General features: G+C 40.4%; 1 protein-coding gene across 4 annotated transcripts in view; it reads left to right on the forward strand.

The window, feature by feature from the left end:
* RBMS2 (RNA binding motif single stranded interacting protein 2) overlaps window positions 1-25,991 on the forward strand; it is an 88,790-nt gene that overhangs the window by 23,582 nt on the left and 39,217 nt on the right. For all 4 annotated transcript variants that reach the window (XM_077111076.1, XM_077111074.1, XM_077111077.1 and 1 more), the window contains exon 2: window positions 25,329-25,495. In XM_077111076.1, coding sequence (XP_076967191.1) covers window positions 25,329-25,495 — 167 coding nt within the window. The remainder of the gene's footprint in view (window positions 1-25,328; window positions 25,496-25,991) is intronic.

The raw sequence follows: 25,991 nt of genomic DNA on the forward strand, positions 1-25,991 counted from the left end.
AAAGACAACAGAAAAAGAAATAAAACAATAACAGAGAAAAAAAAAGATTATACATACCATACCCCTTACCCCTCGCTTTCATTTACCACTAGCATTTCAAACTAAATTTATTTTAACATTTGTTCCCCCTATTATTTATTTTTATTCCATGTATTCTATTCTTCTGTTGATATAGTAGCTAAAAGGAGCATCAGACACAAGGTTTTCACATTCACAGAGTCTCATTGTGAAGGCTATATCATTGTTCAATCATCATCAAGAAACATGGCTACTGGAACACAGCTCTACATTTTCAGGCAGTTCCCTCCAGCTCCTTTGATATTTCAGGCACCCTGCTAAGAGCTTTGTGTGTATTATTTACTTTAATCCTTTCAACAGTCTTATTAGATAGATGCTTTTACTGTTACCATTTTACAGGTGAAGTTAAGCAACATATCCAAAGTCACACAGCTGGCACATGGCCGTGCTAGAATTAAACCTAAATCTGGGTGACTTCTGACCCTGTATTTTATACCTTCTGCTGGTTAATGGAATCTAAACTAAAGAAATATGACCTTGAGAGAAAAAAAAATTAGCAAAGAATGATTCATTGACTACTCAATTGCTGAATGAATGAGTGAATAAATGTGTGATTATATAAAAAGTAAATCTGATTTTGCCCTTGGAGCCTCATTTGTAAAATAAGGACCTTACGTTATGAATGAAAATTATTAATTTTCTTAACCCAGATTGAATGATTATTAAAATCTTTATTTTACAATTGTGAAGATTTGCTAACTTGTAGGGCTAGCAAGTATCCTAACCTTTACCCTACCATCTCAATTACCAAAGATAATACTTGCCAACTCCTTAGAGATTGTTGGGGTTTGAGGTTTTAATTCAAATTACTTCTCTTCCTCCACTCCACTTGAGAAATATGAAAAAAGTATGATGGCTAGAAACCAAAATATCACCTTTAGTCCTAATAAAATAAATATTCAGTGAGGAAGCTTATATCTGGACTAGTGGACCAGCTCTAATATTGAACCCAGAATTAAACAGATTTATCCATCTAGATACAGGCAGTTATCAAAAGAAAACAAAAGAGAAAACTATGGACTTCCCCTTTTGGGGACTAGTACTGAGAAGCAAAGTTAAATGTGTACTCCCTGCAGGCACCTGGATCCCAAAGACAGAGGGAGGGAAGCAGCTGGTTCTTCTGGCTGCTTCTGCCAAAGTCACCAATCAGGAAAGGGTGATTAACTAATGTTTTTCCCTCTACATTGAAAGAAACATCTGGAGTGGGGAATATGTGTTTTCCCCTATGAAAATGATGTTTCTTTTGATTTGGTTTCATAGTCACGTTATCAAACCAATGCTTAAATCTAGTAGATTGTTCATTGATTGAGGCAAAATGATAAACTAAATCTCTTTGCCTTTTTTTTTTTTTTGAGGGGGGGAGCAGGTAGCTGATTTGAATATATCTTAGAAATGGATTTTTTTTAGTAATTGGAGCTACTTGTTGACCATATGGTTAGTGAAGGCCCAGCTGTTCCTTGTGTTTATAAAATAGCAATGGAAAGGATGTGGACTTGGGAGCCAAACAAACCTGGGATAAAATAAGACTATTACTTACTAACTGAATCTAAACTTGGGAATATAAGTTACTCCTCTGAGCTTCAGTTTCCTCATCTATCAAAGCCAAGAAAGAAATGATACCTGTCTCACTATCTGCTTGTAAGGATTGTATTAGATTAACAGAATCCTCCAGTACCAGGGATGTGGTAGGTACCAGTAGAAATGTTAATAATAAAATATTGGGTCAATTGCCACTTTCTTCCATTAACTTTTTTTTTTTTTTTTTAGCTTTTTTTTATTGTATAATATAACATATATACAAAGCAAAGAAAGAAAAAGATCGTTTTCAAAGCACTCTTCACAAGTAGTTATAGGACAGATCCCAGAGTTTTTCCTGGGCTACTAAACCATCATTTCAGATTTTTCCTTCTAGCTGCTCCAGAATATAGGAGGCTAGAAGAAATAAATACTTTTTTATCACCACAATTGATTCTTTTCTTTTTTGTGAGAAATAACATATATACAAAAAAGCAATACATTTCAAAGCACAGCACAACTATTGTAGAATAAATTTCAGAGTTTGGTATGGGTTACAATTCCACAATTTTAGATTTTTACTTCTACCTTCTCTAAGATACTGGAGACTAAAAGAAATATCAGTTTAATTGTTTAGCAGTCATATTTGTTTGTTAAGCCCTACCTTCTCTGTATAACTCCACCATTACCTTTGATCTTTCTATCCCACTCTGTAGGGGTATTTGGGCTATGGCCATTCTAACTTTTTCATGTAGGAAGGGGCTATCAATACTATGGGATGGGGGATGGACTAGCTGATGTTCTCGAGAGGCTGGGCCCTCTGCATTTCAGGACTTATCTGGTACAGGGATCCATCTGGAGGTTATAGATTTCTGGAAAGTTGCCCTAGTGCATGGAGCCTTCGTAGACTCTTATATATTGCCCTAGTGTTCTTTGGGATTGGCTGGAATGATTTTGGTTGGGTTTTGACAAGTTATGATAGGTAGCAATGTCTAGCTGAAGCTTCTTCGAAAGTAGCCTCTCAACTCTATTTGAACTCTCTCAGGCACTGACACTTTATTAGCTACACTTCTTTTCCCCCTTTAGGATGGCATTGCTGATCCCTTGGTGCCAGGGCTAGTCTCATCCCTGGGAGTCATCTCCCACACTGCCAGGGAGACTTTCATCCCTGGATGTCATGTCCCAAATAGGGGGAGGGCAGTGATTTCACTTGCAGAGTTGGGCTTAGAGAGAGTGAGGCCATAATGTAGTGTAATTTTTAAAGTAAACTTTTAATTGAAGGGTGAGGTACCTATTATAATGTTATTTAGTGCCTAAATGAAATAACGTATGCAAAGCTTTTAGTACAGTGATCTCAAATGAGGGCCAATGAGCGTGATCTCTGGGCTCTGAGTTTTTTTTTTTAATTAAAAAAAATGACAGGAAAGAAACACATTCTTAACATATGATCATTCCGTTCTACATATATAATCAGTAATTCACAATATCATCACATAGTTGCATATTCATCATCATGATCATTTCTTAGAACATTTGCATTAATTCAGAAAAAGAAATAAAAAGACAACAGAAAAAAATTCATACATACCATACCCCTTACCCCTCCCTTTCATTGATCACTAGTATTTCAATCTAAATTTATTTTAACATTTGTTTCCCCTATTATTTATTTTTATTCCATATGTTTTTAAAATTTATTTATTAATAAAAAAATTAAGAACAAACAAAAACATTAACATATAATTCTGTTCTACATATATATTTAGTAATTCTCAATATCACCACACAGTTGCATATTCATCATTTCTTAGAACATGTGCATCAATTCAGAAAAAGAAATAAAAAGACAACAGAAAAATAAATAAAATGATAACAGAAAAAAAGAGATTATACATATCATACCCCTTACCCCTCACTTTCATTTATCACTAGCATTTCAAACTAAATTTATTTTAACATTTGTTCCCCCATTACTTATTTTATTCCATATGTTTTACTTGACTGTTGATAAGGTAGATAAAAGGAGCATCAGACACAAGGTTTTCACAATCACACAGTCACACTGTGAAAGCTATATCATTATACAATCATCATCAAGAAGCATGGCTACTGGAACACAGCTCTGCATTTTCAGGCAGTTCCTTCCAGCCTCTCCATTCCCTCTTGACTAACAGGGTGATATCTATTTAATGTGTAAGAATTACCTCCAGGATAACCTCTCGACTCTGTTTGGAATCTCTCAGCCATTGACAATTAATTTTGTCTCATTTAGCTCTTCCCCCTTTTGGTCAAGAAGGTTTTCTCAATCCCTTGATGCTGAGTCTCAGCTCATTCTAGGATTTCTGTCCCACATTGCCAGGTAGGTCCACACCCCTGGGAGTCATGCCCTCTGTAGACAGGGGAAGGGCAGCGAGTTTGCTTGTTGTGTTGGCTGGAGAGAGAGGCCACATCTGAGCAACAAAAGACATTCTCTTGGGGGTGACTCTTGGGCCTAATTTTAAGTAGGCTTGACCTGTCCTTTGTGGGGTTAAGTTTCATATGCACAAACTCTAAGATTGGGGGCTCAGCCTATTGCTTTGGTTGTCCCCACTGCTTGTGAGAATATCAAGAATTCAACTTGGGGAAGTTGAATTTTCCCCCTTTCTCACCATTCCCCGAAGAGGACTTTGCAAATACTTTTTTATTCCTTGTTCAAATCACTCTGGGATTTATTGGGGCATCAGTTTAGACAAACCAACCAAATCTCATGCCCTATTCAAGGTTCCATGCACTTATGGTGTTCAATTAAGCTGTCTACATAAGTTATATTAGGAAATGCACTAGTCAAAATATAAACTTTGTACCAAATAAACATTTTTTGCTTTAGTCTCACACATAAGTTAAAATTTTAAAATGTTAATTACCATCTATTTTCAACACCCTGCAGTAATGACAGGGAACCTGTTGATTTTAAAAGTGATTTTAGACATAGCAATCAATCACAGTCTGTGGACCTTATTTGAATATTGTTTCAAATAAATAAACTGTAAGCAGAGCAACAAAAATTTTTTGAGACAACTAGAATTTTTACTTTGCTAGATATATTATGAAATTAAGGAATTATTAATTTTTTAGGTGTGAAAATGATATGGCTTATGTTTTATGAGTTACTGAAATGTTTTGGGGTGAAATAATATCCGCGACTTGTTTTGAAATAATATGGGAGGTAAGGAAGTGGGTGGAGATACAGATGAAATATGTTTTTTCATAAATAATTGTTGAAGCTAGGTGATACATAGGGATGTAGCGATTTATTATACTCTTCTGTTCACTTGCATGTTTTTCATAATAAAAAGTAAAACAAAACAAAACAAATTTACCCATCCTCTGAACCAGTACTATCTTTTGTTTTTTAATAGGATGTCAGCAACCTTAATACCACAACCAGGCTAGTTAGTATCTTAGTTAGTATCCTGACTGATTGCTACTGTCAGGAGTACACCTAAACAAAGACACAGAAGAAAGGAAAAAATGAAGGAAGTAAAGGTAAAGAGTAAGGGAGAAGAGAGACCAGAGAAAAGAAAAGAAAAGCGAGGAGAGTAGAGGGTTGCTACTAAATCATAAGGCTTTTACTCCCTTCTAATTTTTTCTCCAATTTCACCACCCAAGGGTACCTTGTAAGGTTGATAAGTACCTGAGATTCTGCTCTATACATCCTGTCAAAATTATTTTGTAATAAGGAAAAAGAAAAACATATTTTGTCTTAATATATCTCCCTAAGAGAATAAGAATTCCCTCTTTTTCTGTATTCTTTATAGTTCTACCATATTGTAGCTGTTCTGTAAATAGTGTATTTTTAGATGACTGTAGACACTGAGACCCTGTGGAAAGTCTTCAATCATCTTCCACCTCACTGTCCAGGTACTGGACAGAAGATCCCTCCCTTTTTTGGAGACTTTATCTGTTTGTTTATAATTGGCTTTTTGTTTTCCATTCTCACTTTGGCAACCAGCCTCACCTCAACCTCTTACCTCCAACCTCCAGCCTTTCCCAAACTTAATTTAAGATAATGAGTTTGATAAACTAGGTTAATACTTTCTCAAGGACTAGTTCTCTTCACATCACTTCTTTGTTGAGATTCAAGGTATGATACCAATTAGAAGAGCGTGGGTTCAGAGTTTGGTTAGTATAGATGCAAATATTTTAGTTTTCTATCCTAGTTTTAAAAAAATGGCACATCAGACTTTAAAAAAGACTTTTGTTTGTTTTGAAATAAATAATAGATACATGTACTTAGGACAAAATAGAAAAGATTCAAATAGGTATAAGTAAAAAAAAAAAGAAAGAAAAATCTTTTCACCCCTGTTCTCCATGTAACTAGTTCCTCTTTCTCATGGCTCCACTTAACTGTTTCTTGTGTGTTGTTCTAGAGATGTTTTTATATACATTATATCAGACTTCTAAAAATTATGTATTAAAAATTATTACTTGTAAAAAGCAGGCTAGAAAGGGGATTGTACTTTCTGTACCTGCTGTGTTGTAGGGTGGTTGCATATACACGTTATTTTGATCTGGAAGTAGACTGCACACACATACCCTTTATATCGTTGGGTTAGGCAGCTCCCTTGAGGTGAGTAGTGTGGTTGGTGTTTGTTTGGTGAATCAAAAATATTCCTGTAATGACCAAAGGAGCAGAGTCTATAACTAACTTTGAGAGGGTAGGGGCCTTGGGAAGATTATGTCCCTGATCTACCAACATGGGTACTCTTTGAAGAAGCATTGTGAAGGTGACAAAGAGGGTGCAGGTGTTGCCCGACTTTCTGTGGGTTTGTGTGTATTTCTGACCAAAGTGAAATAGGCTGAAATGACAAAAATAGGATAAATGACAAGGTAGGGTACAATAAACTACAGCAGACATATCCTCTATCTTCTCTCTATCTGAAGCAACTATTATGGAAGAAAAGCAAATGTACTTCTCACAGTCAGCAGTTCTTTAAGCCTTGAAGCTCTAATTATGCTGCTATTCTGTTCCACTTTGCATTGCCTTCCCAGGCCGTCTATCCTGAACACAGATGATCCTCCAGCCAGGCTGAATAGCACTTAATGCAGAGTGACACTCAGTGGAGTCCTACCGAAGTTCTCCCTAAGCAGCTGGCTGTCTTTTTCATACTTGAGGTGCTTAACTTTCAAAGATCAAAGCTTCTCCTTCCGTCCTAAGAAGTTAAACTTTTTGCCGAATGTTATATGTTTCCTAATACGTGTGAGGTATTGCCACACCGACAGGTACCCACAAAACATGGCATGGTTGGTTATTCCTGGATTTGGCTGCAGATATGAATATGAACATGGGCTGCCTAAAACTCCTGTGCCTAAAACAGCCATGCCCACCAGAGAGTTGCCTGTATTCTGCAGACAAAGGCTCTTGCTCTAGTTAGTTTATGCAAGATTAGTTTTATATAAGAGATTTTCTCTAACTTTTTATTTGATTCAAAGTTCAGATGTTTTTTATTCCTTAAATATTCTACCCTGACTAGATGTTACCTTTCATCAAGGAATTTAGAGCTGTTCTCTTTCCAGAGAGGAGAGAAACAAAGAAAATATGGTCATATAAGGGGCTGCTTTTGTTGTCAACTCATCTATTGCCCTAGTTTGGATGTTGTCAAGATTCATCAGTTACTTGATTCTGCTTATCAGAATCAGATGATATAATAGAGGAAATGTTAAATGAGTTTGAGCCTCAGTTTTCAAGCTTTAGAATGGGAGTAACACTTTTTAATAAAAGAGGAATAACAATAATTCCCTATTCCACTTCCCAGTGTTGCTGGGAAGATCAAATGAAATCATTATGCAGTAGGACTTAGGACACTAATAAAGTGTTAGACAAATAAATGTAGAATACAATTTTGTATTAAGCTGTGTCTTAAGGATTTTTGCACAGCAAGGAGGTTTTTATCCAACCTTGAAGAAAAGCAGTGTTTCACTGAAAGCTTCTGGCATAATCCTCTTCTACCTGGATATATAGGGTAAAAAGGTTGGTTCATGAATCAGGGTCCCAAAATCTGTTTCCAATGGCACACCCAAACTGAGTAATTTTTTTTTTTTTTTTTTTGGTGCGTGGTTTGGGAAATGAACCCATGTCTCCTGCATGGGAGGCGAACACTCTACTACTGAACCATCTGTGCACCCCAAACTGAGTAATTTGAGAAAAGTTTAATAAAGGGAATATTTACAAAGGGATTTAGGGAAAATGGCAAGAGATAGCAGAGCACCTTAAGGTCATCAACTGCAGAACCTACATTGGCTCTATGTCCAAAGGGGCAAATTACAGGGATTCCTAGAATGTAATATAGTAGCTGTCTGGAGAGAGTTTGGGCTTCAGTAGAGGTATTCAACTAAACCACAGTATTTTGGCAAGGGAAAGAGCTAGGTAAATAAATATTCTGTTCTCATTCCCCTCCTGCCCTTTAATCTCCTTCTGGTATACCTCTGCTTGGTCTAATCCAATTGAAGGCAGAGGGCAAAGGACCCTGTTCATACATTCCATAGGTCAGCTTCCTGGGGCACAAAGCAGCATGGACAAGGATGGCAAGTGGATCTGGAAGGACAAATTGAAGATATCAAGCACAAAAGGATTCCTGGGTAACATGTGGCTAAATTCTTAACTGAGGATTCTATAGTTATTTTGACTTAGGATTTTAAAATGTCAATTTTATTCTTGAGACCCAGTTTGAGTACCACCTGTTATGAACATACGCTTCTTCCTGGAGGCCATGTAGTTGGTCCATCTTACTGTTACCTTGATATTCAAAAGATGAGAGAAACAAATTGCTCTTATAGTGATGAGAGCCATGAAGGAGAAGGGGAGAAGAGCTGAGAGGCTGGATATGGTGTCAGGTTCACTTGTGCTAAGAAGAAATAGCAGGAAGTACTGAGAGTCAGCTCTTAAAACCAGCTTAGAGGGCAGATACATTGGAAGGGTTCTGTGCCCCAGGCTCTGTGTGTTTCAGACATGCCTTTCTTATTTTTTGTTGTGTTGGTGGTGGGGAGGGTAAGGAGGAGGGTCGTCTGCAGGAAGTATCCCTTTCTTGCTTTGAAATGATTTAAAGTCTAGTTGATATTTCCATTTGAGTTCCAATAAAATAAACTTGTGTTCTTTTTACCTGAAAATGAAGTAAGGTATCAATCTAGTATGAATCCTGTGCTAGTTCACACCAACTTTGGTAGCCAAATATCTCATGATGGTTTTGATGATTGGTATGGTCTCTTTTCTTGACTCCATCCCCATTAAATTTTTTTTAACAGTTATATATTGACATATACTTCACAAACCGTGTGTTCTAGTTTGAAAACTGCTGGAATGCGATATACCAGAAATGGAATGGCTTTTTAAAAGGGTAATTTATTAGTTTGCAAGTTTACAGTTCTAAGGCCATGGAAATGTCCAAATTAAGGCAAGGCTATGAAAATGTCCAAATTGAGGCACCAGCAAGAGGTTAACTTCACTCAAGAAAGGCTGATGAAGTTTAGGGTTTCTCTCTCAACTGGAAGGGCACATGGTGACATCTGCTAGCTTTCGCTCCAGGCTTCTTGTTTCATGAAGCTCCCTCAGGGGCATTTTCCTTTTTTATCTCATGGCTCTTCGTTTTTTTCCAAAAAGAAAGGGCTCCAGTAAGCAATCCCACCTTGAATGGGTGGAAACACATCTCCATGGAAACCATCTAATCAGAAGTTACCACCCACAATTGGATGGGTCACATATCCATGGATAATCAAAAAGCTCCCACCCAGCAATATTGAATGAGGACTAAAGGATATGGCTTTTCTGGGGTATACCACAGATCCAAACTGGCACACCATGTAATTCACCCATTTAGAGTCTACGGTTCGGTAACTTTAGCCTATTCACAGAGTTATGTATCCATTATCAAATCAATTTTAAAACATTTTCATTATCCCAAAAAGAAACCCCACCTACTTAGCTGCTACTCCTTTAATCCTCTTATGACCCCTAGCCCCCAGCCCTAGACAACCAATCTTATTTCTGTTTCTACAAATCTACCTATCCTGGGCTTTCATATAAATGGAATCATAAAATATGTGGTCCTTTTTGACTGGCTTCTTTTACTGAGCATAATGTTGTCACATTTCATCCGTGTTATCCCATGTATCAGTATTTCATTCCTTTTTGGCTGAATACTAGTCCACTGTATGAATATAACATACTTTATTTATCTGTTCATTAGTTGGGGGACATTTTGGTTGTTTCTACTTTTTAGCTATTGTGAATAATGCTGTTATGAACATTAATGTACAGGTTTTTATGTGAGCATATGTTTTTTATTGTTTTTTTTGTATGCTATATGGCTGGATCACATTTCCTTCTTTTTCATGTGAAAAGAAGCACCATTATTGCAGCATCATTTGTTGAACATTTTGTTTTTGTTGGTTCCTTTGTTTGTTTGTTTGGGAAGTGCGTGAGCCAGGAATTGAACCCTGGTCTCCCGTATGACATGTGAGAATCCTACCCTCAAACCCTCTTATGTGTGCATATGTTTTTTTGTTTGTTTTATGGTCAACTGATTTATTTATTTTATTTTTTAAATACCAAAAAACACCAAACGCAAACATTCGTAACTTTTGATCTTTCTGTTCTACATGTATAATCTGTAATTCACAATATCATCACATAGTTGCATATTCATCATCATGATCATTTCTTGGAACATTTGCATCTATTCAGAAAAAGAAATAAAAAGAAAACAGAAAAAAATTCATACATACCATTACCCCCCCCCTCACCAGTCACCAGCATTTCACTCTAAATTTATTTTAACATTTGTTCCCCCTATTATTCATCTTTATTCCATATATTTAACTTGTCTATTGATAAGGTAGATAAAAGGAGCATCAGACACAAGTTTTTCACAATCACACAGTGGTCTAGTTTGCTAGCTGCTGGAATGCAACATACCAGAAACAGAATGGCTTTTAAAAAGAGGAGTTTAATGAGTTGTTAGTTTACAGTTATAAGGCTGAGAAAATGTCCCAGTTAAAGTAAGTCTATAGAAATGTCCAATCTAAGGCATCCAGGGAAAGATACCTTGGTTCAAGAAGGCAAATAAAGTTCAAGATTTCTCTCTTAGCTGGAAGGGCACATGGCAAGTACAGACAGAGTTTCTCTCTCATTTGGAAAGGCACATGGTGAACACGGTCAGGGCTTCTCTCTCAGCTGGGAGTGCACATGGCAAACATGGTGTCATCTGCTAGCTTTCTCTCCTGGCTTCAGGTTTCATGAAGCTCCCCAGGAGGCATTTTCCTTCTTCATCTCCAAAGGTCGCTGGCTGGTGGACTCTCTGCTTCGTAGTGCTGCAGCATTCTCTGCTCTCTCTGAAAAATCTCCCTCTCCTCCAAAATGTTTCCTCTTTTATAGGACTCCAATAAACCAATCAAGACCCAACCCATATGGGTGGAGACATGTTGTCACCTAATCCAGTTTAACAATCACTCTTGACTAAATCACATCATACAGGGAGATGATCTGATTACAGTTTCAAACATACAGTATTGAATAGGCATTATTCTACCTTTATGAAATGGGATTTTTTTAAAAAAATGTATTAATTAAAAAATTAAGAAACCAAATAAAACATCACACATACATAATCAGTAATTCACAATGAAATGGGATTTTGATTAAAACATGGCTTTTCTAGGGGGCATACTTCCTTTCAAACCAGCACACACAGTCACATCATCTTCAAGAAATATGGCTACTGGAACACAGCTCCACATTTTCAGGCAGTTCCCTCCAGCCTCTCCACTACATCTCGACTGACAAGGTCATATCTATTTAATGCGTAAGAATAACCTCCAGGATAACCTCTCGGCTCTGTTTTGAATCTCTCAGCCATTGACACTTTATTTGTCTCACTTCACTCTTCCCCCTTTTGGTCGAGAAAGTTTTTTCAATCCCTTGATGCTGAGTCTCAGCTCATTCCAGGATTTCTGTCCCCCGTTGCCAGGAAGTTGCACACCCCTGGGAGTCATGTCCTGCGTAGACAGGTAGAGTGGCGAGTTTGCTTGTTGTGTTGGCTGGAGAGAGAGGCCACATCTGAGCAACAAAAGAGGTTCTCTTGGGGGTGACTCTTAGGCCTAATTTTAAGTAGGCTTGACCTATCCTTTGTGGGGTTAAGTTTCATATGAACAAACTCTAAGATTGGGGGCTCAGCCTATTGCTTTGGTTGTCCCCACTGCTTGTGAGAATATCAAGAATTCAACTTGGGGAAATTGAATTTTTTCCCATTCTCATCATTCCCTGAAGGGGACTTTGCAAATACTTTTTTATTCCTTGTTCAAATCACTCTGGGATTCATTGGGGCATCACTCTGGACGAACCAACAAAATCTCAAGGTTCCATGTACTTATGGTGTTCAATTAAGCTGTCTACATACATTATATTAGGAAAGTGCATATCTTTTTATTTCTCATGGGTACAGATCTAGGAATGGAATTGGTGGATCATATGGTAATTATGTTTAGCCATTTGAGGAATTACCAGACTGTTTGAAGTGGCTGCTCCATTTTACATTCTCAGCAGCAGTGAACCATTTTCTCTAAGTCTATACCAGCAACTTGTGGTTATCTGTCTGTTTTTTTAATGATAGCCAACCTAGAAAGTATGAAGTGGTAGTTCATTGTGATTTTGATTTGCATTTCCCTGATGGCTCCCAAGTACAATTTTGCTATCCTACTTATGATACCTTCAAGGTATGATCCAAATGTCTTCTTCAAAAAATGTTTCTCTCAGGAATAAATTGCACCTTCTTTCATGCTCTTATACCGCTTTGCTTGGAGCCCTATTAGTGCACATTTTTCATTCTGCCTGTTTTCTAGATTGTTAAGTTCTAGATTGTAAATTCCTTGATGAGTGGCTGTGTGTGTTTAAATGTATGATATATAATAGTCTAAGAAAGTGGATGTCCTCTTATTAGGAGATATTACGACTTGGAACCCAGGAGTTAATGTATTTTAGAAATGATGTTCTGATGTATGTCCTAGAGACCACTGACTAACGGAATTTGTCTTGTGAGTCGTTCATATCTAGGCTGCAATAGGAATTTTGATATCCCACCACTGGGTTGGGTATCTATGAGTTTTTTTTTAAGGAGTTTATTAACATGCATGATTAGCAAAACCCCTGTTTTTTTTTTCACTCTTTTAACAAAAACCCATGCTCATTATGTGCAAGGAAGTTGGCTAGGGACCAGATGTGGGAGGAGCTTTTCTCTTGGTCTGATGGTTAGTGAAGTTAAGGGCCCAGGGTAGGTATACCTTTGATGACAATGAATGGATATGGGATTTGCGAATTTTATTAAACCAGGCAAAAAGAGCATTTAAGCAGAGAAGATAATTTTCAGAAATACAAATTTTTTAAAGACAACGTTTTACCTATACTAGATTTTCGTTAAAGATGCTCATCTGACTGAATCATTCTCTTAAAGATCTTATGAAAACTTAGTGCTTGGAAAGTAAGCATTGTACTGGCTCTGCCATTATGACCTCTTGAATTAAGAGAGCAAAGGGAAGGGCACTCTCTTATCTCTTAGTTTCCTGTAACTCAGCAAGAAAGGAAATATGAAGTTCCTGCTACAGGAAGAGGGAAATTTGACTTTTCTTTTTTCTGAGTGAAAGATGGAATTATGTTTTTCTATATCCCCAACCTACCAGGTCCTCCCCCAATTAAATGGTTATTCTGGGGAGGGAAAAATAGTGCTGTATTATTTCCCTTGGTTCCTACTGGTCTGAAATGGTTTTCTGAGGCCATAGGCCCTCTGCTAGTACCTAAGCTAGAAAATGAAGAGCAAGATTTTTCCTTGCTGCACTATGGTATATATCATAAGCTGCCTCAGACTCTAAGTGTTAAAGCTAATTAGCCATGTATTGCTATGTCCTTAAAAAAAAAAAAACAAGTCATTTTCACCTGTGGCTCAAATTCTGTACTGTTAAAGGAGCTGAATTGGCTGAATTTTCTGTACTCTAGTCTCTCAAAGAAGGGATTGATCTCTGCTATAGTGCCCATCAGTTTGCTTTAGTCCTTTGAATGACATGCAATTTTCTTTTGTTTTTTGTTTTTTGTGTGGTGGGGGGTCACATTTCATTCTTTTTTTTTTTTGGTGGGGGTGGGGGTGGGGGTAGTACATGGGCTAGAAATCGAACCCAGGTTGACATGAAGTTTTGATTGGCTCTTGGAAGTAAAAGAAACCTGGTGGATTTTTACTTATAACCTTGGCTTGTAATCATGTAGGTAGAACTCCTAAAGTCATTTGGATTAGTGGTTCTAGTTTGCTAACTGCCAGAATGCGACACACCAGAGACAGATTGGCTTTTAATAAAAGGGGATTTATTTTGTTAGTTCTTCAGAGGAAAGGCAGCTAACTTTCATCTGAGGTTCTTTCTTATGTGGGAAGGCACAGGGTGATCTCTGCTGGCCTTCTCTCCAGGCCTCTGCGTTCCAACAACTCTCCAAAGGACTGAGAGTGCTGAGATGACGTATGCTGAGCTGCTTGGGCTGAGCTGCTTGGGCTGAGCTACGTTGAGGCTCTCATTTAAGTACAAGCCAATCAAATCAAACGTCATTCATTGCAGCAGGCACACCTCCTAGCTGATTGCAGACTTAATGAGCAACAAATGAGGTTCAAGTACCATTGGCTCATGTCCACAGCAACATAACTAGGCACCTTCACCTGGCCAAGTTGGCAACTGACTCTAACTACCACAGTGGCCATTTAGAAAAGGACACAGAACTGTTCTATACCCCTTAGGATTCTAAGATTTAAACTCTTTAAAACGAAGACCCTCACATTTGGCCTAAATCTCAGATTCCTGGGGTAATATTAGTTTTGCCTTTAGAAATAAAGGATGGAAGCATATAATCAAGTAGAGAAGAAACATCCAGTACAAGAGTATAAGTATGAGTCTTCTCATGAGGGAGACTTAATTCTGGAAGTGATTGGGAAATATTAATGAGTTAATAAACAGAGGATTAACACAATCACATATATTTGCAAAAGCCAATGCTAGCTGCATTATCAAGGGAGGTTTGGATGAGTAGGAAACCAGAGGCAGTGAGACTAGTTAGGAGATGTTAGGCATGAAGGGAGTTCAGAAAAAGGTGTAAAAGTTAATTTTGGAATTTGAAGTTATCTGCTTGATGGCTATATGTTGGATGCTTTCAGAATAAATACTAGGTGCTCCATTCATTTGGTAAACATTTGAGTACCTTAAAAGAAAAAAAAAGGGCTAGGTAGGAAAGGTATGAAAATCATGATAACTTGGTGAGGAGCTTTGAAGTTTGATTTATTGAATGCTTTAGAAATGTGGAAACTCCTTAGAAATGTAGGCTTGTAAAAGAGATATTAATGGTTTTAGAAAGTTCTCATACGTCATTAATTCTTTGGGAAGGGAAGAATTTCAGCTGTGATCCTTGAAGGTAGAAGTGGTCTCAGGGAATGAGCTTTTTTACTTCAGATCTGCTAGTGAAACCCAGATGCCTGTGGGTAATTCGTTACCACGGCTGAATAGGAAACACTGATTCAAAGCAGGGTGCTAAGAAAGAGCAGGTTTAGGTTTGGTTGGAGGACTAGAATCTAGCACATGGGGTGTATGAGGACACCAGTGTGTGAGGACTTTGCTGTTTACCAGAAGCACCACTCCCCTCACAGACTCACCAACCACATGTAAAAGTAAAAGGAAGGCAAAGAGAAGTGGGATCAATGAGATCCTGGCTGTTAGGTGCTTAGCGTGGTGTTTGGCATACAGCAAGTGCCAAATTTCAATTATTATTACTTTTTTGAAATAGGACTCAGAGTGAAGGACAAAAATCTCCTTCCTTTTGCACAATACGGAGAATTCACCAATAATGAGCTATTATTTTTCTGCAGAAGTTTGATGTTTCCACAAGCAACTCTTAAGAATCCAGAAGAACTTGGGAGAGATACTTTTATGGAAAGCATATGAAGAGACTTGAGGCTGTGAGACAGGCAGCAAAATACCTAGATGTCTTTTAAGCATCTTCAGGGATACTCTTTCTCTTTGGAACCCACTTTGAAAGACACTTTTGTTTAGAGTATATAGAAATTTCATCTGTTTTGTTCTTCTTTTATTGTCCAGGACTGAGATTTCAAGATATAATAGTAAAAAGACTTTAATCCCTAAAGTTTTGTGGGGTGGAGTTTAAAGAATGGGCAGAGAATTACACTGTATCATACTCCTTAAGAAGCCCTGGGGGTTATATATTTAAATTATTTAATGCAAAAGCATATCACTGAGCCATGGTGGCTCAGCAGGCAGAATTCTCGCTCGTCATGCTGGAGACCCAGGTTTGATACCTGGTGCCTGCCCATGCCAAAAAAAAAAAAAAGCGTTATCACTGTAGTCACCTCTCATAGTAAACACTGTTTCGTCTTCTAGCTTTTAAGAAGCTACTGAGTGCTGATACTACATTAAGGGATCAGACTTAAGGTCAACTTGAAGTGTCACTGCTGGGTATCCTGGCCATTCTGAACTATATCTAAGGCCAAAAATGAAATGAAGGAAGAAAAGTGTGGAACAAGTTGTTGCCTGGTGTACCGTGGGAACGCAGGCTCAGGGCACAACAGAAACTTTCAGCAAATGAGTACTTGATTACTTACACAACACAAAGTGTCCAAAAGTGGAGGGGAAGAGATCGCATCATTGCCAGTCTCCCAGAGTGGCCCAAAACTGCTCAGATTAGGATTAGTAGATGACACCTGTGCACGCCCCATTTTGGGTGGAAGAAGAGAGACAAATTTTTGCTGTTTGAAGCGTGGTATTTACCCTGGGGGGTAGGAGCCCTGCCACTGAGAATTCCTGCCTTGCTTAGCATCTGGGGCTGCTTGAACCTGGTTTCTGGGTTTAAGATCTGGTTGGGCCGTTTCATTAGACTTCACCTTTTCCCTAGCTTGTGAAATGGAAACAGACTGAAACATCATTGCGCAATAGAAGAGGAGGTGTTGGATACGCGAGGGCTGGGAAATGGCTGCTGAGTATGTCAGCATTTCCCAGCATTCCACCCCTCGGCTTCTTGACCAGACCTAGCTACTCCTCCCCATGAGCTTCCACATCATAACCCCACCTCCCATCTCAAGCATGAAGGAGGAGACAGGTGGGGCCTGCCAGCCTGTGGCTCTCAACCATGTTGGTAGTAAATGTTTGGGAACACCAGTGGCTGCTGCGCATTAGGAGGGCTTCACCTATGTATACCATTGCTCCAAGCAGGGTGACCAGGCCTATCTAGAGTAATGGTTGCATCTGTGCCTCCCTAACACGCAGGAGACATGTGAGGAGGTTCCACATAGGATTTGTTTGTGGAACAAACAAATTTCAGCCAGTGAACTTGCCATTGGATTTTAGTCACCTCCTGTCCCCCCACCCTCACCTCCTGCCCCAGGTATTAACCTACGTACAGCAGGAGGTGTTAGCAGTAGCACATATGTCTCCTTATTGGGCTAGGAGGAATCTAAGGCAATGTGGTTATCAGATACTACTTTGGCTAGAGAGTCTAATAATTTTGCTGAGCTTGAACTCAGCAATGTCTACGAATGTAGATGACAGATTGTGTATCATATGTTCTTGGTGAATAAATTGGAAAGATGATTGAGCTATATGCCAGTTGCATTACATCAGGAGTTGTTATGTTCAGACAGGTTGTCTAGTGGTGTAGAGAAGAGTGCACAGCCAATGGTTGTGCTGTTATCTTTGTCACTGGGTATAATTGAAGGACTTCCTGGTGTTAGTTCAAATGTGAGGTAGGAAAGATCTCCTCCTTGAGTGTCAATCCAAATTTGGCAAAGAGGAGAGAAAGAGCAAAGGGATAAGATGACAGATCCAGCCAATGTCAGGTTTCCTGCCACCAAGATGGCTCTGGACAGCTGGACAAAGATGTCTTCCTTCCAGTTCAAATCTAGAAAAACAGGAGAAGGGAGCAGTAACTACTTCTGACAGTGTTCGGGTTATACAACCACTTCCTGTGGGAGATACTTCTCTCTGCCTATTGCAGTAACTTATTTTTTCCACCTAAGGCCACCTGGTCTGTCTGCCCCTTTCCCTAAGCTATAAACTCACCCCTTTCCCTTTGATCTGAGTACCTTATCCATATCTTCTGGACATTTCCACCCCTTCCTAATAGATGGGATTGTCAGGACTCCTCCAAGACCACTCCCAAAGGGATACGTGGCCCAACCAGGCATAGGTGTTGCCCACTAACCTCCAGTATATGTGTGGCAAGCCGCACGGGTGCAGCCCATTGGATTGCCACCCCATGTGTGGTAAGTACTTCTAGGCCTGCTTCCATCATACCATCTCTCCACCTGGTGGTCCTAACCTTGCAATATTCTGGGACTTATGTGGAAGGTGTTATGAGGTAAAAAGCAAATATCTCCGGACAGTGGCTGGAAAGGAGAGTCCCAAATGGTGTGGCCTTGTTCCCTCTTTTGGGGCCAATCCTCATCCTCAAGGGTGTAAGGGCAGACATGCAGCAAACCTTCATTTGTCCCTCACCCTTGTTCCCTCCCCGGACTAGGAAGCAGGATAAGGCTGTGTTGCCATTTCAGGAACTGCTGAGTTCAGCTTCTAAAGGGCCTGAGTAAGGCAGACAGTCCATCTAATAAGAGTTGTCAGGGAGAGGGAGTAGATACTGAAGCTCCTTTTTCAGGCGGTCTTAAAGTATTACACAATGTCCGCTGCCTATGGGTGGTGGGTGACATGGAAGGTCCATCTAATTCCATGACTCTGGACCGATCGCTAAGTAGATTGTGCAGTAAAGTAGGGTCCTTGGTCAGAGGAGATGTCATCTGGGTACCCAGAGGGGTGGCAAAGCCTTTTTTCCAAGGCATCTCATATATGTGTTGCATCTGCATGACAAACTGGAAAGACAAGGCTATAGCCTAAACAGGTGTCTGTCACAACCAAGGCATAGGACAAACCTTGGGTTGGCGAGAGAGGGCTGATGTAGTCTACTTGCCACGAGTGGCCTGGTGTGGCCCTTCTGGGGATAACCCCTAAATGCACTTTTTGGGTATTGGCTTGTAGTTGACATCTCTCACATTGGTAAATGGCAGATTGGGTCTTTTTTAAAGAAAGAAGTATTCTGTGTTTCTGGGCCCATAATTTCATTGTGTCAGAATTTCCATATCCAGTTCAGTGGTGAATCCACCCAGCAGTGGAAACATGTACAGGAAATTCAGCTATTTCAGGGATGTCACCGAGGGCAAGTTCATTGTTCTCACCTCTAGGCAGGGCTCATCCTCTGCTCTCTCTCAGGAGGATCTCCAGCCTCGTCAGGTACAGAAGGCATCTCAATACGTCCTTCATTGGTTCCAATGATGTTCATCTTGATGTAGGCCCCTTGCCATGTGCATCAACATGGGTAACACAGATGGTGCCTTTGCATGCGTAGGTCCCTTCCCCACACTGGGGCACCTTTAATTCTCTAATTGCACTTCCTCCATGAACCTGATCAGACTACTAAGCTAGTGGTGACAGCTCATGAGTTAGTAAACAGGTATACAGAGATGTTTGGGTCCTAGTGTTCTAGGGTTAAGAGGACCACTCTCAGGTTGGCCCATTGGGCACATTTTCTGGTGCCAGAGGAAAATTGGGCAAGGGAATCAGCAGCTGCTGGCCAGTGGATGCCAGATGGCTTTAGCTTGGCTGATCCATTAGTGAGCCAACACTGAGCATCTGGTGGGGCATACTTGAGTTGGGGTCCCTAGGATGCCAGTGTAGGGAGGGAAGGGCTCTCATCTGTTTTTGCAAGATCATTACTGAGAAAGGACACACCACTCATGCAAGTGTGTCACTCCCTGGAGGCCCAGACAAGTGCGATACTGAATGTACCACTTCCATTCTCTTGTTGGGCACTGTCTGGGTGAGTGTTCCGATTACCCAGGACCCAGAACATGATGGAGATTTGTGGTCTCAGGGAAGAGATCTTGTCAATTCCCTTCACTTCCAGCAAGGCTCAACAGCATACCAGAAGCTACCTCAGGAAGGAGGAATAGCACTAGGCTGTGTCTAAGAACTTCTTGATCCAGAGACCCAGGGAATTCCTGTTGCTCTCCTGCAGTTGACATGGGTCTTGGTGGCAGAAATCTGTCTTTCAAATGGAGATCCAGAATCTAAAGGTTCTAGAGGCAGGGTGGCTGAAATAGCCACTTTTACCTACTCTGTTCTCTAGGGAATACCTACTTTCTGTGTCACCCAATGTAGGGGTGCCAGGAGGATACTGAGATGAGGAATATGCTTGCACTGTTTGGCACCACAGGGGGCACTTCTTCATTCAAAGGCCAATAGTCTATAGTCAGCTGCCATACTCCATTCGCCTTTTTCACAGGCCACATGGGACTTTTATAGGCAGAAATAGTGCAGCAGGAGACACCCACAGATAGAAGGTCCTTTATGAGTTCAATAATGTCCTTTTCCCTACTCAGGAGACGATATTGCTGTTGTTGGACAGTGCGGCAAGGAGATGGGAGCACTGGGGCTTTGGCTGGTTACTTACGCAAATATGATGGCTAGAATTTGCTGGAATTTGGGCATGCATCCCTGCATTTGCTGCTGAGAGGCATAGCAGTACAGGACATCAACTCCTATAGCGCATTCCCCAGCAGGAAACAGTGGCCGCTAAAAAGCGATAGGAACTAGCACCCCTCCTCTCTGTATCTTCCTGAATAACAGTTACCTGGCAGCTTGTAGCTTGTAGCCAAAAGCACCATAAAGGTTGGTTTACTGTCCCCAAATTACACACACTGGGGTATAAGGCCTCTGGTCCCAGGGGTGGGTGAGACCCTTGACTCCACCTGTAGGCCATTTTTAATTTAGTCAAGTCTGGGGAGAGAGGCCTCTCCTGGAAGCTGGACTCCTCAGTCAGGACTAAAGGAGAATCTGCAAACTTCTCTTCCCCTGGACTCCTCAGTCAGGACTAAAGGAGATCTGCAAAATTCTCTTCCCCTATTGCCCATCTCTGGGGTTGTGGGAAGGATGTTGGACAGGGGCCACTTTTTGCTGTTGAGCCTGTGGCCTTCCTAGTTTATATTTTTCCCCAAAGTTCCCCAATGAAGATCCCATTTAGGTATCCTTTGGGACCTCCTTACTCTAGTAGCCACAAGCCTCTTAGTGAGTGGGGACTCTGAGGAATGAGCAGCTCCTGACATAATCTGTGGGGTTTAGGACCCTCTGGATTACAAGATGGGTGCCCACCACCCACCTGCCCGGCTCCCCTGCCAGTTACCACAATGGCCACTCTCCTAGCATGGGACCCCCCTGCCACCTTCAGTGCAGAGAGGGCATGATACACCCACAAAATTTTGTCTCCCAGGGGAAGCCCTGGGGTGAGGAGAAGTATCAGTATGTTGCCCCTTTTAGGGGGGGCTCTTTCTAATAAAATCATCAATGTCCCATCACAAAATGGGACTCTGACGAGGAGTTAAATCCCTCCAGCAGGGATGGGGGGCGGTGGCGGCGGTGGTGAAATATCCATGTGTTAACATCAGCTGTCACAGTAAGACCTTGGCTTCCTCCACATTACTCCAAGCCTTAGCTGGAATTTGGGAGAGGTCACTCAGAATGGGATAAGCTCCTCTGATTCCCTTTAGGGACCCAGTCAAATAAAGGTTGTGGTCAGGTTGCATCTGGCAGTGGCTCAGCCACAGTTGCAGCTCCCTCCCCTCCGCCCCCACCTCCACCCCCACTTCCTTCTCTCTTAACTCTAATTGAGAATCTCAGTTGGAGGACAGGGTTGGATGCCAGGTGCTGAGATTTCTCCGAACAGTGTGGGTAATCAGGGCTGTCATCGCACCCTCATTGTAAAGTCTGGACAGCCATGAGAGATATCTTCTCCTGGTATCTGCCCATATCTATCTTTCATATCCTGTATCTCCTTCTCCAAAAAAGCTTGCCTCACACTAACCTCACAATCAGTCTGGTGGCTTGAGTGCGGGTGTGCTTGATTCCAGAATGAGAGCAGCTAATAAGAGGCCATGAGCCAAGGAGGTATATGCTGGGGTCGAAGCCCCCAACTTCATTGATCTCAGAGTGGAGCCAATTCCCTGGCATTTGGAGGGGGGAGGAGGGAGAGTGATTTTCAAAGTCCCATTTATCCCCACCTCTCCCCCAGAGAAGATAGCATGCCCTGTGTTCCCCAGCTGCTGGTAGGGTGGGTGACGACAGTCCTTCAGTTTAGCCCAGAAAACCACGAGTCCCTTCTTGCCCAAGACACTTGTATATAAAAGGAATGCAAGAGTGATGAAAAGAATAGCCAAGTATCAACCCACTCCATATTTCACCATGCACCTGCTCACCGCACCAAAATCTGTGCAGCGAGTTGCTACAGGGTAAGCCATGGGAACAGGCTCAGGGCACAACAGAAACTTTCAACAGATGACCATTTTCTTACTTACACAGCACAATGGGTCCAAAAGAGCAGGGGAAGAATCCTCTCGGGCCTGTCTTCTGGAAAGGCCACATGCTTGGGACAGGGTCAGTGGATTGTAGACCTGCATGCCCCACTTTGTATCAGAGAAGAGAGACAGAATAAAATTGCTTAAATAATTTTTTAAAAAGATAGAGATCTATGTTGTTTGAATGAGATATTTATACACCCTGGGGGGAGGGGACCCTGCCACTGAGAATTCCTGCCTTGAGTAACATCTGAGGCTGCTTGTTCTAGTTTTCTGGGTTTAAGGTTTGGTCAGACCTTTTCTTTAGACAACATGTCTCTTAGGTTGTGGAATGGAAATCATTGCACGATAGAAGAGTTGGGGGGCAGTGGGTGGTGGGCGAGGGCTGGGAGATGTCCGTGGTCTCTCCAGCAAACAGAGATGAAACTGCCCCCTTGGTGGTTCACATTGTCGGTGAATGAATAGGGCTGAGCAGGCAATGGTTAAATATTTGTTGAATGCCTGCTAGAGATATGGATCCTCAGATAGGCAAATCAAACAATTCCCTGCCGTCTAGGGGTTGACAACCAGCAAAAACACTCTGAGACTGGTCCCTTCGGATCAGAGAGAGGTAAACCTTTAAGCCTTTTGCTCTCTGGTCAGCTGTGGCCTGCCCAAACTTTCACCCCTCCTGCAGTTTGGATATAAATGCATTTTATGATGCTGTCTTGTTAAACAGTTGGAACTTCTACAGCTGAGTAAACAGAAGGAATGCAAATGTAGGACATTTGAGAACTCATAGCTCTTTTTAGTCTTTCCTTCTCCGGTAAGAATATCTGTCTACTGAACACTCTTTTCTCTCTTACATATATAGATAAACATCGATTGTTAGTTTATAGGGTTTTTCTCTCTAAATAGTTTTTTTGAGGAAGCTGGACAGGCTTTACTTAGGGACTTTCTCAACTTTTTTGTTTCTTGGATTCTCTTATCCCTCAAAGCAAATATTTGTCTAACATTTCTCTTTGATGCCAGATCTATGCAGCAACTTCAGGAGGTGCTTGGGAATAACAAAAGATGAAAAGCTTTTATTCCGAGCCATATCTTTTTTCCTAGGAACTTTTCTGGCCTTGTACCAAGTTTATTATTGATTGTCACATTTTTAGATCATAGCTAAGACCCTATTGCTAAAACCAAGGTTATAACAAGGGTAGCAAGCCAGTAGCTTCTTTTCAATTTACTTTGTTCCCCAATAACCCTTGTACTCTTATTTGGACAGTCCTGGCATCATCAACATTTTCCTTTTAGAAATATCCTCTCATGGTGGGAAAGGGTGCTAGATAAACTCCGAGGCAGGTGGCTCTTTATCTATCAGCGCTAGGCACATAGCAAGGAATTATTTTTATTGCCTTTTTTACTGTTGGCCTCATCATTAGCATCATCACCGACCCCAGACCTAAAATCTCAGATTCAGTAGAAGAAGCTTGGCTTTTTCATCTGAGGATTAATAATAGCCACTGCTAAAGATGAGGAAGGGTGTATCACATTGAATGCACTCCAGTGGTTCATTTTGAACTCAGGAACCATGATTAGAATATAGGTCACAATCTTCTTGACTTTATTTTAAATCAGATGGTATGATTATGCTAGTAGTGACAGTGGAGGGGGCCCAGACCCACTTGTGTTTGATTATTATTGCAGATATAGTAATTCAGTGGACATTTCAATGTGGTTCGGAAAGTACTCCCACTCTAGCACTGACAGTAGGACTTTAATTAGGTTTCTTTGCCTTATTGTTGTCCTGTCGTCCGAACGCTGCTTAAAGACATACACTTGCCCCATGTACTACAGGGCCCTTCTTGACTACATCATGAGACTATCATGAGCATCACAGAAATTCCTCTGGCACATGGAGTATTCTGTCTGCACAATCCTAGTTGAAGGAAGAGGTGATAGGAATAGGAAATATAAAGAGTGTGCTAAGAGCTATAATAGGATCAAGAGTCTTTGGGCCATTTCAGAATGTGATATTGGATTTCTTCTTCTCTGCTAAAATATGAGAGCTGAGGAGCAAACTGTATATGCAAGTGAGTGTATGTTTGTGATTATGTATAGTGATAAAGATAGGGAAATACCTGCTTTAACATATTTTAGCCCAAGCAAAGAGTTTTATTTTGAAATTTGCTAAGAATCAGAGGCATGAAATATAAATGGGATGTTTCACATTAATTAAGATTCTTTTGGGAGAAATTTCCCATCTTTGATATTCATGTTTCTCTTTTTCTTCTTTTACTACTCCAGTTCCTTACCATCATCACCAAAGAAAGAGAGAAAAATAAAACTGGAAATGAAATTGGAATTTTAGAGGGAAGCAAAACCAAATAGACTTATAAAGTATTTTAGGGGAGAACTGAAATATGAGTGAGATATAGTAAAATGTACCAGGTTATAGGTGATAAAATATAAATTTAGATAGAGTACTATGAACCAAGTATAAATGTAAATGCTAAAAGCCCGATTAGAGCATAAGAATGTAATATGTATCACCAAGGGATGGATCCATGTTCCGGCCAGCCTAGTATTTTTTCTCTAACAGAAGTACCTAGAAAATGTAGCAGAATCTGGTTGCCATCCTGGTATCAGATGCAGAAGGTTAGGGGTGTTTTGCCACAAATTCAGGATTTCCTTGATCATACTATATCTATTATTCATTCATTTAAACTTTTTAAAACTTGAAATAATTTTTTACTAAACCCCTATTAGGGTGGTAACAAATTTCATTTTTTCATATTTCATTCAAATTAACTGGAATGTTAATTAATATTTCTCTTTATTTGTCTGTTTATAATAATTTGATATTTGGCAGTTCTCATATTCTACAGTTTTGTGACTAATCTGTGTTCAATTAATTTATACTCTTCATGATTGGTTAATTTTTATTATTTCCTCTTTATCATTCTGGAGTGGAACGTAGATTTTATTAGTTTCATCTCAATACACAGTTTACTTGAGAGGCAGACATTAATCCTGTCCTGCAGCGTCTGTGTGATAAAAACATACAGCTATAATATAAAATAGCTTTATTCAAAACCTTTGACAAACTTGTTCTGGCTTCTCATTATTCCTAAAAGATAAGTATATATTTACTTACTCTATAGCAAAGAGGAATTCCTTTAATTAAGTTTAGTTTTTTTTAATACCTCCTCTTTAGTTTGCTGTTAAAGTTTGGAATCATTCTTCCCAGGGCACCAGGATCCCTTAGTCTCCAACATCTGACCTTCTGTTCTTCATGTTTCCCTGTAGCCATATGTGTCATTGACCCAGCAGATGGCCCCACCTAGTCCAAGCAACAGTACCCCCAGCAGCAGCAGTGGCAGCAATGGAAATGACCAGCTGAGCAAAACCAACCTATATATCCGGGGATTGCAGCCCGGCACTACAGACCAGGACCTTGTCAAGCTGTGTCAGCCGTAAGTTGGGGTACTTGTGAGTCAGCTTCCGGGGACAGTGCCGATTTGGTGATACTGGCTTCTTGTGAGATACTCTTATCCTGAAATGCAGTAGTATTTGGCTTCTACCTCATAGTCACAGGGTTTCCCAGCAGCCCCTCTTAAAGAAATCCTATCTACCGGTGATATATAAAACCTGCTTGCATTTCTCTGAAGGAAGCCAAGATGGGGCTGATCTTTGAAACCTAATGTCTGATAATGATCTTAGTAGAAAGATTCCTCTCCTTACACCTTAAGTAGGAATGCTCAGTATCTCCACAGAGACTAATTAGAAAGCATTGAGAATTGGCAATGGGGATAGAAGAAAGTGGGACTAGCTAATTGAATTATCATACATTTTGGAGAGTTTCTGCTACTGGAGATAGTTCCAGTGAATCAGTGGAGTCCTCAAATCAGTGGATAAGGAGGAAGGTGGAAGAATGGGAAGAAAGGGAAATGAAAAGAGAATGTCACTCTG

The sequence above is a fragment of the Tamandua tetradactyla genome, chromosome 7 (genome assembly GCF_023851605.1).
Source record: "Tamandua tetradactyla isolate mTamTet1 chromosome 7, mTamTet1.pri, whole genome shotgun sequence".
NCBI classification, from domain to species: Eukaryota; Metazoa; Chordata; class Mammalia; order Pilosa; family Myrmecophagidae; genus Tamandua; species Tamandua tetradactyla.